Source organism: Scylla paramamosain, chromosome 46 (assembly GCF_035594125.1).
Source record: "Scylla paramamosain isolate STU-SP2022 chromosome 46, ASM3559412v1, whole genome shotgun sequence".
Classification (NCBI taxonomy): Eukaryota; Metazoa; Arthropoda; class Malacostraca; order Decapoda; family Portunidae; genus Scylla; species Scylla paramamosain.
The window spans coordinates 387501-404386 of NC_087196.1; the positions used below are offsets into that span (position 1 = coordinate 387501).

Sequence of the window (16886 nt, forward strand, 5' to 3'; positions counted from 1 at the left end):
TGATGTGACTACCTTCCTCTTTTTCTGTTTTTGCTGCTTCTCTGGAGTGAGGGGCTGGCACCATGCACAAGTCTTCTTTGGTTGTGTCTGTCCCTTGCATCTTCTTCTGTGACTCCCATCCTTAGCAGCTCTAGCATAATTCCATCCTTCCATCTCACTCACTCTTTACCTTGATCTTCCTTCAACTGGCTTTCTCCAGGCCCTTTTAATTAGTCCTTTATCAAGATTGCCTCCAATAACCACCTAGGATGTGAACAATCTCATATCACCACATCAGTCTGGCTAGATTACAACGTGCCTTCTCTTCTTCCCTGGGAGCAGCAAACCTGTGTGGGCTCCCAGACAGGTGAGTGCCGTGTGCTGAGAAAGGCATGGCAGAAAGTGGAAAGTGGTGCTGAGGTCCCCAGATAACTTAGTGAACTCCTACACTGAGGGACTGGAGAAGGTCTTGAATGGTAAGTCCTTCACAGCTCCCACAGTGAGGGACTGGAGAAGGTCTTGAATGGTAAGTCCTTCACAACTCCCACAGTGAGGGACTGGAGAAGGTCTTGAATGGTAAGTCCTTCACAGCTCCCACAGTGAGGGACTGGAGAAGGTGTTGAAAGGTAAGTCCTTCACAACTCCTACACTGAGGGACTGGAGAAGGTCTTGAATGGTAAGTCCTTCACAACTCCCACAGTGAGGGACTGGAGAAGGTCTTGAATGGTAAGTCCTTCACAGCTCCCACAGTGAGGGACTGGAGAAGGTCTTGAATGGTAAGTCCTTCACAGCTCCCACAGTGAGGGACTGGAGAAGGTCTTGAATGGTAAGTCCTTCACAACTCCCACAGTGAGGGACTGGAGAAGGTCTTGAATGGTAAGTCCTTCACAGCTCCCACAGTGAGGGACTGGAGAAGCAACTCCCACGTTGGTGTCAGGAAAATCTTCACTATGTCATGGTCTCTTCATCTCCCTTTTTTTGTCTTTTTGATGTTTTGGTGTATTTTTCAAGATTTTAGTATTTTTTTATATTCTAATTGTTTCTCATGAAATATTCATCTCTCTTTGTGTCTTTTTGATGCTTTGGATACATCTGTTGATGATTTGAGTGTGTTTTTCAGTGTTTTTCATTATTTCTCTTGTTTTGGAATGCTTTGGGAATTTTTTGGTCTGGTTTTGTTAATCCTTGAATCCCTTAAGATGAAGCAATGTTGAACAAAATTCCTTTACAGGTCATTAAAAAGCATCAATTAGTCCTCCTCATAGTGAGAAAGATACAAACTTGAAATTGTCATATAAACATTTGCTTCATATCTTGCCTCTGATAAATGAAAACATTAAGATTCTTCCACCAGGTAAAATAAATTAGCCAGATTCATTCTTCATTTAGATAAAACCACAAACATTCCTCAATTTAGCATAACCACCACCAGTATCTCACTGTTAGCTAATCCCACACTCCCTACATGCTTCTGTACCTCCTCCTTCCTATGATGCAAATTCTTTCAAGAGGGAGGTTTCAAGACACATCTTCCAATTTTGGATGATCTTTTTTAACTTTCTTTTGGGACTGGCAGCTCAGTGGGTCTTGTTTTCTTTTCTTTTGCTCTTTTTGTTGTCCTTGGCCAGTCCTCCTGTTACATTAAAAAAAAAAAAAAAAGAGAAAATAAATAAGTCAAACAAATAAAAAACTCACTTGGCAGGTAAATACATGTTCATAGGTATGGATGTCACAATGAACTACTACATTTGTGGTCTTCCTATTGCAGACTCCTCCAGAATCAAGGAACTGCCAGTCCAGTACATCACAGGAGGCATTGCTATTGGGCTGCAAAAAAAAATTCACCTTTAGGAAGTTATTTGACCGCAGGTGTGTGTGCACGTGTGTGTATGTGTGTGAATTAAGATTGAGAAGACAGAAAGTGGATGGAGGGATGGAACTGCAAAGGATGGGAGTCAGAAAGGAAGGTGCAAGAGACAGATACAATGACACAATATTCCTTTTTAATCTTCCCTATAAAATTTAATCTCCTTATAAAATCCTGATGTGCCTTTATTTCCATACAGCCTGCATTTTACTGCTATATTATTACACAACATAAAAGCATAATGATATACTTCAGTGACACAATTCCTTTTCAATCTTCTGTACCAGACCTTCTCTCCCTACAAACCCTCATACACTCACCTTACTTATTCTTCCTACAGCCTTCAGAAGATGCAGGAGTCAAGCCTGATGAACAAGCTGAGGTCCAATTGGCTATCAGCAGGAACTTCAATGTGTGGCAGGAAGACTAAATTCACAGCCAGCCTCTCTGATGTGGCTGCAATCTTCATCCTCTTGATGGGTGGTGCAGCATTTAGCTGTCTGCTGCTGCTGCTGCTGCTGCTGCTGCTGCTGGAGTATGCAGTGGATAATGATGCATGTGTAAAACCATGGCCCATATTCTGAAGCACTCTGCTCTCTCACTATGACCATTTTCAGAGTCCACATAGATGATTAGCTGGGTTCTCAAGAAAGATTTCTCCTGTTGATAAATTTGAAATCTTGTTAATTTGGCATTAGACCTGCATAAGTACCTCAACACACATGTAACTTCATCCAGAGCCTTTTAAAAGCAGTGGAAGTGAGGTTTAGTAGTGTTTCAGAACATTACCCAACATACCTAAAACTCAAAAGCATATGAACCGAGTGACAATCTCACACAAGGAGGCCAAGGCAAAGTGCATAACATAACTTAAGAATTGAAAGTCTCATATATCCTGCCATGTACATAAGAGTATAATGGAAGCTGCAAGACTACACAAGGCAGGCAGTCCCTCTATAAAGCATATTAACCACACTTACAGATACATGCAAGACAAAAGGTGGCAGACAATAAGTTCTTGGGGTTTGCTGACCTGAAGGAACTGCAGAAAATAACAAGAAACAAGACACCTACACTTTTTTTTTTCTGTACGAGGGACACTGGCCAGGGGCAAAAAAAAAAAAAAAAAAAAGTGTCCGAAGCAGTAGTCAAAAATTGAAGGATAAGTGTCTTGAAACCCCTCTATTGAAGGAGTTCAAGTCATAGGAAAATGGAAATACAGAAGCAGGCAGGGAGTTCCAGTTTACCAGAGAAAGGGATGAATGATTGAGAATACTGGTTAACATTTGCATTAGAAAGGTGGACAGAACAGGATTGAGAGAAAGAAGAAAGTCTTGTGCAGCGAGGCCACAGGAGGAGGGAAGGCATGCAGTTAGCAAGATCAGAAGAGCAGTTAGTATGAAAATAGTGGTAGAAGACAGCTAGAGATGCAACATTGCACTGATGAGAGAGAGGCTGAAGACAGTCAGTTAGAGGAGAGAAGTTGATGAGACAAAAAGCTTTTGATTCCACCCTGTCTAAAAGAGCAGTATGAGTGGGACCCCCCCCCCCAGACATGTGAAGTATACTCCATACATGGACGGATAAGGCCCTTGTACAGAGGTAGCAGCTGGGGGGGTGAGAAAAACTGGCGGAGACATTTCAGAACACGTAACTTCATAGAAGCTGTTTTAGCTAGAGATGAGATGTGAAGTTTCCAGTTCAGATTATACGTAAAGGACAGACTGAGGATGTTCAGTGTAAAAGAGGGGGACAGTTGAGTGTCACTGAAGAAGGGATAGTTGTCTGGAAGGTTGTGTTGAGTTGATAGATAGAGGAATTGAGTTTTTGAGGCATTGAATAATATCAAATTTGCTCTGCCCCAATCAGAAATTTTAGAAAGCTCAGAAGTCAGGCATTCTGTGGCTTCCCTGAATGAAATGTTTACTTCCTGAAGTGTTGGACGTCTATGAAAAGATGTGGAAAAGTGCAGGGTGGTATCATCAGCATAGGAGTGGACAGGACAAGAAGCCTGGTTTAGAAAGTCATTGATGGATAATAAAAAGAGAGTGGGTGACAGGACAGAACCCTGTTAATAGATTTAGGAGAAGGAATGGCCTAAGTTAATGCTTAAGAAGTTTTGAAAAAGGAAAAAAGGTGACTGGGACGTGAGATGTGAATGCAAGTGAATGGCAACGTGGGGAAAAAAATATAAAATACCGTGAGCTGCTCTTTGCAAACACTTTAAAAAAGAAAAAAAATTATTTACCATTCTACTGGAAAAGAAAATACAAGACTATAAAAGAATGACTGATTACATGGCAGTGTGTGTGTGTGTGTGTGTGTGTGTGTGTGTGTGTGTGTGTGTGTGTGTGTGTGTGTGTGTGTGTGTGTGTGTGTGTGTGTGTGTGTGTGTGTGTGTGTCTGTCTGTCTGTCTGTCTGTCTGTCTGTCTGTCTGTCTGTCTGTCTGTCTGTCTGTCTGTCTGTCTGTGCGTGCGTGCGTGCGTGCGTGCGTGTGTGCATGCGTGCGTGCATGCGTGCCTGCGTGTGTGTGTGTAAATTTCCTAAAAGAATACTTGGGATGATAAAAAAAAAAAAATAAATAAAAAAATAAATAAATATATAAATGAATATAAATGAATAAATAAATAAATAAATAAGTGAATAAAATAAATAAATAAATAAATAAATAAAATAAATGAATAAACAAATAAAAAATTAAACAACACATGAAATGGTACATTTGTCTATGCATGAGTCTCATTAGCACTGCCACACTTACAGATTAGGGCATCCAAGGTGGCTTCCACATTTTGTGTTGCCTCTGAGATTTGATGCAGGTCTGTTGAGGGTTCCACAATGTGCTGTCTGCTGTACTTGCTCTTCTGAGTTGCACTGGCTGTGGGCAAAGGAGGACCAGTGAGTGGTAGTAGTCAGAGTTCTTATGACTGTCTTCTGGACAAAAGTGAGGCATGGAAAGGATTCCAAATACAATATTAGTTAATGTTTAAGTCTTTCTGTCCACCAGGCTAGCAATCCTACATAGGCAGCCTAAACAAAGCACTACGCACTCATACATACACACATCGTTCATGGTTTTAGTCCTACTGGCCCCTGCAAGAAAGAGATTGTCTCATGGACCACCCTGCTACACTCCAGACCCCAGGCATAATTAACACAGTTTGCCACATACTTCCACAGGAAGGCCCAACAGTATACACAGGTTTACCACCCCTGCCCCTTCATAATGAGACCATTCCCTGCTCTACACTCACTCCAATCCTTAAGCCACAACAGATGCAGGGTACTTTCTATGGACTGCGCTTCACGTTAACTGGGTTCACACAACAAAATCATCCTTTATTTCATCTCCCATCCCCACAGCTACTTCTTTACACCTCAGGTCTGTGTCTTCTAACCCATGAATACAGATGCTCCTCAACTTACAAAAACATCTGGAGATAGGAACAAGAATCCCTGGGACAAGAGTCCCCACACAAGTCCAAATTATGTTTGTCACTCCAGCACAGATTCAAATTCACCTAGTGCCATGTTTGAGCACTATCCATGCATAGCAAAGGAGAGAGACACCATGTTGTTCTCATTCAACTTCTGACCTGCTAACACCAGTTTGACTGTGCTCCAAGATTTGTTTGCATATTTTCCAACTTTCTGATTATTGATCATGGCTGGTGACAATCATAAGGCTAGTGATGATGTGAAAATGCTAAGTGTCAAGTCATCTCAATAGAAAGTAAGATGGTTTTAATAAAGAAACAATTGTGGAGAAAAAAATGGCAAACAGAGCCTGCACTCATGGTACACTAGTATTTGTACAATTTATCAATTTGTTTTATTACTACATACATAATATCTTTATCAGTGAGTACAATACAGTGATGTTTTAGCACAACCTCAATGTATGCACCAAAATTAATTTACAAAATAACTCCTTATGAACAAAACAATTATGAACAACCATCTGGAACCAAACTTGTTCATATGATGAGGGAACATCTGTATGTGTGTGTGTGTGTGTGTGTGTGTGTGTGTGTGTGTGTGTGTGTGTGTGTGTGTGTGTGTGTGTGTGTGTGTGTGTGTGTGTGTGTGTGTGTGTGTGTGTCTATATGTGTATATATATATATATATATATATATATATATATATATATATATATATATATATATATATATATATATATATATATATATATATATATATATATATATATATATATATATATTGTATAAAAAAATAACCCTTAATGCCAGATCCAACAGAGAATTCCAGATAGAAAAGCCAAATAATGGAGGATAAATGTCTTGAAACCCCATTTGAAAGAGTTCGTCATATGAAAGTTTGTGAGATTTTTTTTAGTCAATAAGGTGACGTGGGACAAAAGTTGTGAAGACTTACTTCCAACAAGCTCAGGTGAATATGAAATGACTTCCACAGGGATGGGAGCAAACATGGTACCTGGCATGCATCCAGGAACACCCATGCCTGCACTCACGTTGCCCTGTGCAGGTGGCAATTAGGGATATGAGCTGAATATTTCACAGACACATATTTAAATACTCTAAGTTACAACCAGCACTGTATGGTATACTTTAATCTGTCTCTGTCTACATCAACTTAACTTTCATTCCTTTGCTTTGCCTGCCATGTATCAGGTGCACAATACTCATATATGCCGGTGTTTTCTAACTGGTCCATTAACTCACCTTCTCAGAGTCTATACTGCTGTGTGCACCAAGATCATGTCATATAAAACAAAGATAAGTAACAATGAATGAAAAAAGAATAATGAAGAGAGAGAGAGAGAGAGAGAGAGAGAGAGAGAGAGAGAGAGAGAGAGAGAGAGAGAGAGAGAGAGAGAGAGAGAGAGAGAGAGAGAGAGAGAGAGATGGAATGGTATTCTACCATAAAAATAATTTTATGTACTAGAAATCATATCCTCACGCTCCTTCAGGGACTACCAGGGCACTAGAAGCTCAAGGCTAGACTCCCTACAAGCCCTGAAGGGGATGAAAGAGGAGAAAAATGGAAGATGTAATGACTCACTGGGATTCTGAAAGAGGGGAGTGAGGAACAGGAGAGAGGAGAGAGGGGAGAGAGAGAGCAACTACCACACACCCCAACGACACCTGCACCCTCCCCCTCCCCCCTGGCACGTACCCCCATCACCCATGAACAAAACACAACACAATCTCACACACATCCTCTCGCACTCCTCAAGATACAAGAGCACATGACACTCCTCACCTTGTCCACTCCAGCACTTAGGAAGTAGTTGCCCTTTTTGTTCCACTTAAGGGCAAATACGGGACCCTTGTGCTGGCCGAAGTTGGAGGCTAGTCGGCCGTCTGTCATCCAAACTCTGGTGTAACCGTCGTAAGATCCTGTGATGAGCAAGGTGCCGTCACACTGCAAGGGAAGGGGAAAGGTGGTGTCAAGGTTAATGGGCTTTAGGCTGATTACATTCACTTCCAGTCTTCAGTGTTTTCTCAATCCTTCTCTAATTTGCTGAAAATCTTGCAAAACCTGACATCATCATCATCTTGTTTCCTTATTTTCCATTTTCTGTGGTATGCCTTGTCTAAAAGTTTGCATGGTGTGTGTGTGTGTGTGTGTGTGTGTGTGTGTGTGTGTGTGTGTGTGTGTGTGTGTGTGTGTGTGTATGAGTGTGTGTGATGATCTGTCTGGGCTACACTGAGTATGATTGATAAAGATACATTATTTTCCCTTACAGGTTTAGACATCTTGCGAGTCACTCCTACTTCTTGCAGTGGTAAACAATCACTTCTCTGATCCTCGTCCTTCTCTATTCTTCCTCCACACTTCATCTCCATGTCTTCCTCACTCTCCCCACTAACCTAACCACACACTGTCTTCAGATCTCACTCACTCTTCCCACACTAGTCTCCTTCCAACAACCTCCAACCCCAAATGACCTCAAAATTATCTAGCAATTTAGTACAGAAGGACAGACTCTTACATTCCAGTCTAAGGAAGTGACATCTTTGTTACTGGGAACCTCTCAGTGCCTCCTTTCTGAATGCAGTGCTGCAGAACAAGCTGGTTCAGGGAGGTGGTGCTGTCATTCATGTTTCAGATGCGGGCCATGCTGTCTCCTGACCTGTCGAGGAGTGAATGTGTGGAGTGAGATGAGATGGAGAAGGAGTGATAACGTGGGGTGAGCAAAGTGGATGCAAGATGGAGAGGAAGGATTGGTGATGTGGGGTGAGAGAAGGGAGTGAAGATACGATCATGAGCAATACGTATGTGTATGAATGAATGAACAAGTCTATATCTATTCGTATCTGCTAATTTGTGCTTTCTCAATGTGTTCATGTTTTCCAGAGAGTCACACCTGTTATATGTGTGGTGTGTGTGTGTGTGTGTGTGTGTGTGTGTGTGTGTGTGTGTGTGTGTGTGTGTGTGTGTGTGTGTGTGTGTGTGTGTGTGTGTGAGAGAGAGAGCACCCACCCTGAGGCAAGGTCAGTGGTTGGGTTCCAGGCACAGATGAACACCTCACTCTGGTGTCCCCGCAGGATGGTAGCCTTGTTGAGAGGGATCTCCACACTGTTGTCCACCTCCATGTTTTCACCCGTGGTGCCTGTCAGGGGAACTGTCACCTCATGTTAACTGAACTAGGTATTCAGGATTGTCTTCTTAGTGCTACCTGCCTTTGCCTAATGATAAATGAATGACTGAGAACTTCCTTTACTTCCAAGATTATTATTTCTATTTAATGTCTACTATTAATGTAACCTCATAATGCATTAGACAAAAACTGCATTTCATTCTCACTACTTCCCTTGCCTTATAAATGAATGGTTAAAAACTTCTATTGCTAGTTTAACCTCATGTTGCCTCTACTAAAAACTACACTTTCCTCTCAATATCACTCTTGCCTTATGCTAAAGAAATTATAATGAAAATTTGCTATAATGTTAAGACCACTACTGTTATTAATTCAACTGAGTGACCTGTGTACTATAGAGGCATTAATTCATCACTTCCTCCTCACTGTCACTCTTGCCTTAGACTAAACAGATCATTTGAAATATCCTCTACTACTAATGCAACTTTACACCGAGTGATGCACGAGTAAGTGAGCCTTTTTTTATTACCACTTTGTTGCCCTAGACCACAATGCCCTCTTACAGAAAAAGTAAATAAAAAATAAATAAATAAATAAACTAAATTCACAGCTAATATAACTTTATACTGAGTGACCCATGAACTACAGAGGCATGAATCAAAGACAGCCTCCTTATCATCACTCCTCCCTTATGCTAAGCCAGCGACAAGCAGAATATTGTGATGTCCACCCTCATCCCCATTGGTGCTGGGAATTCTCTGTCCTGACCACGGCACTGTGTGAGCAGTGTTGTCCCCACAGATGATGGGTGTGGTGTACCTGGCCTGGCTGTTCATGTTTGCCAGCCTCATCGCCATCACTGCCCTGGTTCCAGCGCATCCATGTGCCACACACTGAACACATCGACAACGATCAATTGTGTGTGTTTGTGTGTGTGTGTGTGTGTGTTCTTCAGCCTTAAGAGCCTGACTGGTACTGACAATATGGTTTCCTTGCTTCACTGGAGTTTCTATCAATAACTTTATGAGGCAGAGTTGAGGTAGTGAAATTGGTTTCCTTGCTTCCCTGGAGAATTCAGCAATTTTTTGAGGCATTGTTGAGGAGAACCTGCCACTGACTGCTACTGACACTGTGGTTTCTTTGCTTAATGTTTAGTATCACATATTCATCATTCTGCACTGGCATCTGACATTCTCAAAGGTGAAAGCAGACCTCAGGCCAAAAACGCAATCCAATGGAATAGCAGTAACAAGATGATTCGCTCCCTTCTGAATACTGATCCAGCCCAGCTTGTTCAGTAAAGCTAACCAAATATGAACTTAATCTCATCAAAGAAATAACAGGCATCTTGATACCATTTAAAGTAGCAACTCTAGTGTGTCAGGGAGAGAATGTTGTAATGTCAAGCACAGTAATTCCATGCATTTGTGGATTGAACGATGAGCTTGATCAAGTGTCACAGACATACAAGTCAAAGATTATTACTACTCTCAAAAGCTCAATCGAGAAAAGATTGAAGATCTATGAAGACACGGAGATGTTTGGGCTGGCTTCTTTCCTAGATCCATGCTTTAAGATGGACTGGAGCTTACCATAAGTCATGTTCATGAAATCCCTACTGAAGTCTACAGTAGATGAAATTATGCCTACTACCACTGAAGAAAACAGTTCCCTTCAAGAAAATAAGGAGGCCCCTACAAAGAAGTGCAAGGTGTTCAGATTCATGACACCATCAGCATCAACGAGCTCTTCCCACTGTATATTAACATCAACTGTATCACAAGTAGAATCCAACCTGAGTCAACCAAGAACAGAGGATGACAGTGATCCCCTTCTCTTCTGAGAACAGAATCAGTCAACACTGCCTCAACTAACTATACTGGCTCCAATATCTGTGCATCCCAGCTTCATCGGCTCCAGATCAGACACTTTTCTCCATTGCTGGGAAAGTCTTTTGTCCTGAACGATGCAGAATGACCGATGTTCGCTTTGAGGAGTTGATGTTTATCAAGTGCAATCAACATATAGTAAAGAAGACATTACATGAGAAATAACCTAGCCTATAAGAAATCATGTGTATAACAAGTTCTATATTTTTCAAAGAGAAATACTTTGTTTTCCTTATTGCTGTGAAAGTCTGTGATCATGATCTGAAATAAATTCATAGAAGTAATGTATTATGTACTGTATAGCAAAATCAAATAAAACCTCTTACACACAATGTATGTTTTTAATACCATTAGTTAGAAAGTGATTTAAGCGGTTATATTGCTATGCTCAAAAATGGAACAGTGCTCCTAAGAGATGTAGTTTGCTGCCTATTTAGGCATTGTACTTAATCACTGTTAATTATTATCTTTTTATAAATAATCACAGAGAAATGTGATTATAATCTAATCCTAATCATGCACAAAAAGAAAAAAATAACCACAATAAAAATAGCTAAAACTAATCATAATATAATCAATCAAAAAAGTATTCCAGACCATAATCAAAATAAAATCATAATAATTTATAATGATGCCCATGTCTGGTCAAGAACTTTTTTTTTTTTTTCTGTAAGGTGAGGATATACTAACTACCTCTTGGTGCCATGTAAGGTGCTCCCGAACACTTAGAGGCAGCCACCACTCTGTACAGTGAAACACATCCCGGAATCCCTCATCACTATCTTTTCAACACACAATCTTTTCATTGCCAATAATTATGCAGTATATTTTTCAACTAATTTCATTCCAGTGTAACCTTTGTACCAGTAATGGTAGCCTGTTTGGCCAAACACAGGCTAAACAGAGACCCAGCAGAACCAAACACAGGCCAAACAGACCCAGCAGAACCAAACACAGGCCAGACAGACCCAGCAGAACCAAACACAGGCCAAACAGACCCAGCAGAACCAAACACAGGCCAGACAGACCCAGCAGAACCAAACACAGGCCAAACAGACCCAGCAGAACCAAACACAGGCCAGACAGACCCAGCAGAACCAAACACAGGCCAAACAGACCCAGCAGAACCAAACACAGGCCAAACAGACCCAGCAGAACCAAACACAGGCCAAACAGACCCAGCAGAACCAAACACAGGCCAGACAGACCCAGCAGAACCAAACACAGGCCAGACAGACCCAGCAGAACCAAACACAGGCCAGACAGACCCAGCAGAACCAAACACAGGCCAGACAGACCCAGCAGAACCAAACACAGGCCAAACAGACCCAGCAGAACCAAACACAGGCCAGACAGACCCAGCAGAACCAAACACAGGCCAGACAGACCCAGCAGAACCAAACACAGGCCAAACAGACCCAGCAGAACCAAACACAGGCCAGACAGACCCAGCAGAACCAAACACAGGCCAGACAGACCCAGCAGAACCAAACACAGGCCAGACAGACCCAGCAGAACAAGGTAAAAAAGGTAAAAAAAAAAAAAATGATGGAATAAACTGGAACAGGGTAATAAGATAAGGGACTGGAATGAGCCTGGAATGGGCTGGAATGGGCTGTATTTCCAGATTAGCTAAGTGTACACAAAATGGAGTCATGTATGTGATTTGCTCAGTGTGTGTGTGTGTGTGTGTGTGTGTGTGTGTGTGTGTGTGTGTGTGTGTGTGTGTGTGTCTGAAAGGTCTCCATCTCTCAAATGCTTCAGCGTCTTATCTCTATAACTTTAACTGGTTACAATGGAGGTTATTGTGTTTGCAAGTGTGTTTTTCATTATTCTGTTTATAATTTAATAAGGATTCTGCTCTATCAGTGGAAAAAAAAAAAAAAACGCATGGAAGCACAACTAATCATACTTGTGGCCTTTCAAAACTATCGTAATGACTGTAAAGTGTCTCACATGACGGCTTAGAAGCATAAGGCAGTTATCTTGAACACCTACACGATACAAACCAACCTTTGCCGTAGGAAGGTTACGTAAGAAAAGTGTGATAAGAGATTAAAAAAAGACAGGTGTGATTTCAAGGATATATGGGAGTTGTCTCAAAAATGCCAACACTCTATTCATCGAAGCAAAAAAAAAAAAAAAAAAAAAAAAAAAAAAAAAAAAAATATATATATATATATATATATATATATATATATATATATATATATATATATATATATATATATATATATATATATATATATATTTTTTTTTTTATGTAGGAAGGATACTGGCCAAGGGCAACAAAAATCTAATAAAAAAAAATGCCCACTGAAATGCCAGTCCCAAAAATGGTCAAAGCAGTGGTAAAAAATTGGTGGATAAGCGTCTTGAAACCTCCCTCTTGAAGGAATTCAAGTCATAGGAAGGTGAAAATACAGAAGCAGGCAGGGAATTCCAGAGTTTACCAGAGAAAGGGATGAATGATTGAGAATACTGGTTAACTCTTGTGTTAGAGAGGTGGACAGAATAGGGGTGAGAGAAAGAAGAAAGTCTTGTGCAGCGAGGCCACGGAAGGAGGGGAGGCATGCAGTTAGCAAAGATCAGAAGAGCAGTTGGCATGAAAATAGTGGTAGAAGACAGCTAGATATGCAACATTGCGGCGGTGAGAGAGGGGCTGAAGACAGTCAGTTAGAGGAGAGGAGTTGATGAGACGAAAAGCTTTTGATTCCACCCTGTCTAGAAGAGCAGTATGAGTGGAACCCCCCCAGACATGTGAAGCATACTCCATACATGGACGGATAAGGCCCTTGTACAGAGTTAGCAGCTGGGTGGTGAGAAAAACTGGCGGAGACGTCTCAGAACACCTAACTTCATAGAAGCTGTTTTAGCTAGAGAGGAGATGTGAAGTTTCCAGTTCAGATTATAAGTAAAGGACAGACCGAGGATGTTCAGTGTAGAAGAGGGGGACAGTTGAGTGTCATTGAAGAAGAGGGGATAGTTGTCTGGAAGGTTGTGTCGAGTTGATAGATGGAGGAATTGAGTTTTTGAGGCATTGAACAATACCAAGTTTGCTCTGCCCCAATCAGAAATTTTAGAAAGATCAGAAGTCAGGCGTTCTGTGGCTTCCCTGCATGATATGTTTACTTCCTGAAGGGTTGGATGTCTATGAAAAGACGTGGAAAAGTGCAGGGTGGTATCATCAGCATAGGAGTGGATAGGACAAGAAGTTTGGTTTAGAAGATCATTAATGAATAATAAGAAGAGAGTTGGTGACAGGACAGAACCCTGAGGAACACCACTGTTAATAGATTTAGGAGAAGAACAGTGACCGTCTACCACAGCAGCAATAGAACGGTCAGAAAGGAAACTTGAGATGAAGTTACAGAGAGGAGGATAGAAACCGTAGGAGGGTAGTTTGGAAATCAAAGCTTTGTGCCAGACTCTATCAAAGGCTTTTGATATGTCCAAGGCAACAGCAAAAGTTTCACCAGTCTCTAAAAGAGGATGACCAAGACTCAGTAAGGAAAGCCAGAAGATCACCAGTAGAGCGGCCTTGACGGAACCCATACTGGCGATCAGATAGAAGGTTGTGAAGTGATAGATGTTTAAGAATGTTCCTGTTGAGGATAGATTCAAAAACTTTAGATAGGCAGGAAATTAAAGCAATAGGACGGTAGTTTGAGGGATTAGAGCAGTCACCCTTTTTAGGAACAGGTTGAATGTAGGCAAACTTCCAGCAAGAAGGAAAGGTAGATGTTGACAGACAGAGCTGAAAGAGTTTGACTAGGCAAGGTGCAAGCACGGCGGCACAGTTTCGGAGAACAATAGGAGGGACCCCATCAGGTCCATAAGCCTTCCGAGGGTTTAGGCCAGCGAGGGCATGGAAAACATCATTGCGAAGAATTTTAATACGTGGCATGAAGTAGTCAGAGGGCGGAGGAGAGGAAGGAACAAGCCCAGAATCGTCCAAGGTAGAGTTTTTAGAAAAGGTTTGAGCAAAGAGTTCAGCTTTAGAAATAGATGTGATAGCAGTGGTGCCATCTGGTTGAAGTAGAGGAGGGAAAGAAGAAGAAGCAAAGTTATTGGAGATATTTTTGGCTAGATGCCAGAAATCACGAGGGGAGTTAGATCTTGAAAGGTTTTGACATTTTCTGTTAATGAAGGAGTTTTTGGCTAGTTGGAGAACAGACTTGGCATGGTTCTGGGCAGAAATATAAAGTGCATGAGATTCTGGTGATGGAAGGCTTAGGTACCTTTTGTGGGCCACCTCTCTATCATGTATAGCACGAGAACAAGCTGTGTTAAACCAAGGTTTAGAAGGTTTAGGACGAGAAAGAGAGTGAGGAATGTACGCCTCCATGCCAGACACTATCACCTCTGTTATGCGCTCAGCACACAAAGACGGGTCTCTGATACGGAAGCAGTAGTCATTCCAAGGAAAATCAGCAAAATACCTCCTCAGGTCCCCCCAACTAGCAGAGGCAAAACGCCAGAGGCACCTTCACTTATGGGGATCCTGAGGAGGGATTGGAGTGATAGGACAAGATAAAGATATGAGATTGTGATCGGAGGAGCCCAACAGAGAAGAAAGGGTGACAGCATAAGCAGAAGGATTAGAGGTCAGGAAAAGGTCAAGAATGTTGGGCGTATCTCCAAGACGGTCAGGAATACGAGTAGGGTGTTGCACCAATTGCTCTAGGTCATGTAGGATAGCAAAGTTGTAGGCTAGTTCACCAGGATGGTCAGTGAAGGGAGAGGAAAGCCAAAGCTGGTGGTGAACATTGAAGTCTCCAAGAATGGAGATCTCTGGAAAAGGGAAGAGGGTCAGAATGTGCTCCACTTTGGAAGTTAAGTAGTCAAAGAATTTCTTATAGTCAGAGGAGTTAGGAGAGAGGTACATAGCACAGATAAATTTAGTATGAGAATGACTCTGTAGTCGTAGCCAGATGGTGGAAAACTCAGAAGACTCAAGAGCGTGGGCACGAGAGCAGGTTAAGTCATTGTGCACATAAACGCAGCATCCAGCTTTGGATCGAAAATGAGGATAGAGAAAGTAGGAGGGAACAGAAAATGGGCTACTGTCAGTTGCCTCAGACACCTGAGTTTCAGTGAGGAAAAGAAGATTAGGTTTAGAAGAGGAGAGGTGGTGTTCTACAGATTGAAAATTAGATCTTAGACCGCGAATGTTGCAGAAGTTAATGAAGAAAAAGTTGAGGGGGATGTCAAGACACTTAGGGTCGTCGACAGAAAGGCAGTCCGACCTGGGGACATTTATGGTCTCCTCCCCAGATGGGGACTCCGAGGCTGGTGTAGGAGTCGCCATGATTTTAAAATTTTTGAGTGAAGGGTGTGTGTGTTATTAGGTGCTTGTAGTTTTGTGTGGAGGAAGAGAGTTGTCTTTAGAGGGCAGGCTGTGACTGCCCCCTTGTGTTGTGAGACACAAAGGGAAACGTTCAGTGAGGTCACAGCTGGGTTTAATGATAAGTTCACAGCATCCCCTGAACAGTGCTTTAGACCTCACTGGGAGTAATTATCGTTTTGACAGGTGTCTACTGCCTCCTCCTCCTCCTATATATATATATATATATATATATATATATATATATATATATATATATATATATATATATATATATATATATATATATATATATATATATATATATATATATATATATATATATATATATATATATATATATATATATATATATATATATATATATATATATATATATATATATATATATATATATATATATATATATATATATATATATATATATATATATATATATATATATATATATATATATATATATATATATATATATATATATATATATACACCATGGGCAGCAGATGCTTCACGGAACATCCTGCAGCTCTGTTCACCAAGCAGGAAGCAAGGACAGTGTGGTGGTGGTGGTGGTGGGTGGTGGGTGGTAGTGGTTGGGTTAGGGGTAGGAGTAGGGGTAGTGGTGATGGTGGTGGTGGCACTGACTTCTCTCTCCAGGAGTCAATGTATCCCCCAGCGTGTGAAAGGGACTTGAGAATGCCGATGCACTCGAGAGGTCAAACTCCCCAAGTTCGTGGCAACAAACAGTGCAACATACGAGTGAGTCCCGATATTTTCAAGCAGTTGGTGAACATTTTACACCAAGCCGCTAAGAGGCTTGAGAAAGTAACCCAGTGATTCCTAAAGCACAAAAGAAGAGATGGATGGTGCATCATAAAACCTTAATGAATATCGGAGTCTAGAGGAATGTGTAAAGAATCTGGTGGTGAAAGCGATCTGGCAGCCTCTCCACCAATGGGACCCGGTTTTGCAGCAATTTCCGCCCTTATTGGTCGTGACGAGTTTATGATTGGTCGTGATTCTGCTGTGATTGGCTACATTCACCGTGGACTGTGATTAATGATGAGCCGCCACCGTCACACCGTCACCAGCTCACAGCCCCGAGCAGCAGTAAGCCTAACCGGGCAGGCTTGGCGGGGCCCTGTCTCAGCCTCCCTATTGCCAAACATCGCCCCTTTCTGTCACCTCCCCCAAACCATCTCTCTCTCTCTCTCTCT

The 16886-nt window shown here is 41.6% G+C and overlaps 1 protein-coding gene and 1 long non-coding RNA gene across 14 annotated transcripts in view; one reads left to right on the forward strand and one right to left on the reverse strand.

Annotated features, from left to right (window-relative positions):
- Positions 1-4289, forward strand: part of LOC135094757 (uncharacterized) — a 5402-nt gene extending 1113 nt beyond the window's left edge. The window contains exons 1-3 of the long non-coding RNA XR_010263971.1: positions 1-455; positions 1748-1848; positions 2187-4289. The exon at positions 1-455 is cut by the window's left edge and continues 1113 nt beyond it. This is a non-coding gene — a long non-coding RNA (uncharacterized LOC135094757). The remainder of the gene's footprint in view (positions 456-1747; positions 1849-2186) is intronic.
- LOC135094754 (uncharacterized) overlaps positions 1-16886 on the reverse strand; it is a 57458-nt gene that overhangs the window by 10829 nt on the left and 29743 nt on the right. For 3 of the 13 annotated variants that reach the window (XM_063995100.1, XM_063995102.1, XM_063995103.1), the window contains exons 6-11: positions 8316-8445; positions 7825-7965; positions 7092-7253; positions 6243-6345; positions 4609-4725; positions 2259-2506 (exon numbers count right to left, since the gene is read on the reverse strand). In XM_063995100.1, the coding sequence (XP_063851170.1) occupies positions 7931-7965; positions 8316-8445 (165 nt within the window). In that variant the 3' untranslated portion in view covers positions 2259-2506; positions 4609-4725; positions 6243-6345; positions 7092-7253; positions 7825-7930. Of the gene's footprint in view, positions 1-1674; positions 1807-2166; positions 2507-4608; positions 4726-6242; positions 6346-7091; positions 7254-7824; positions 7966-8315; positions 8446-16886 lie in introns of those variants that run through there. The other 10 variants (XM_063995113.1, XM_063995112.1, XM_063995109.1 and 7 more) reach the window with 9 other exon arrangements.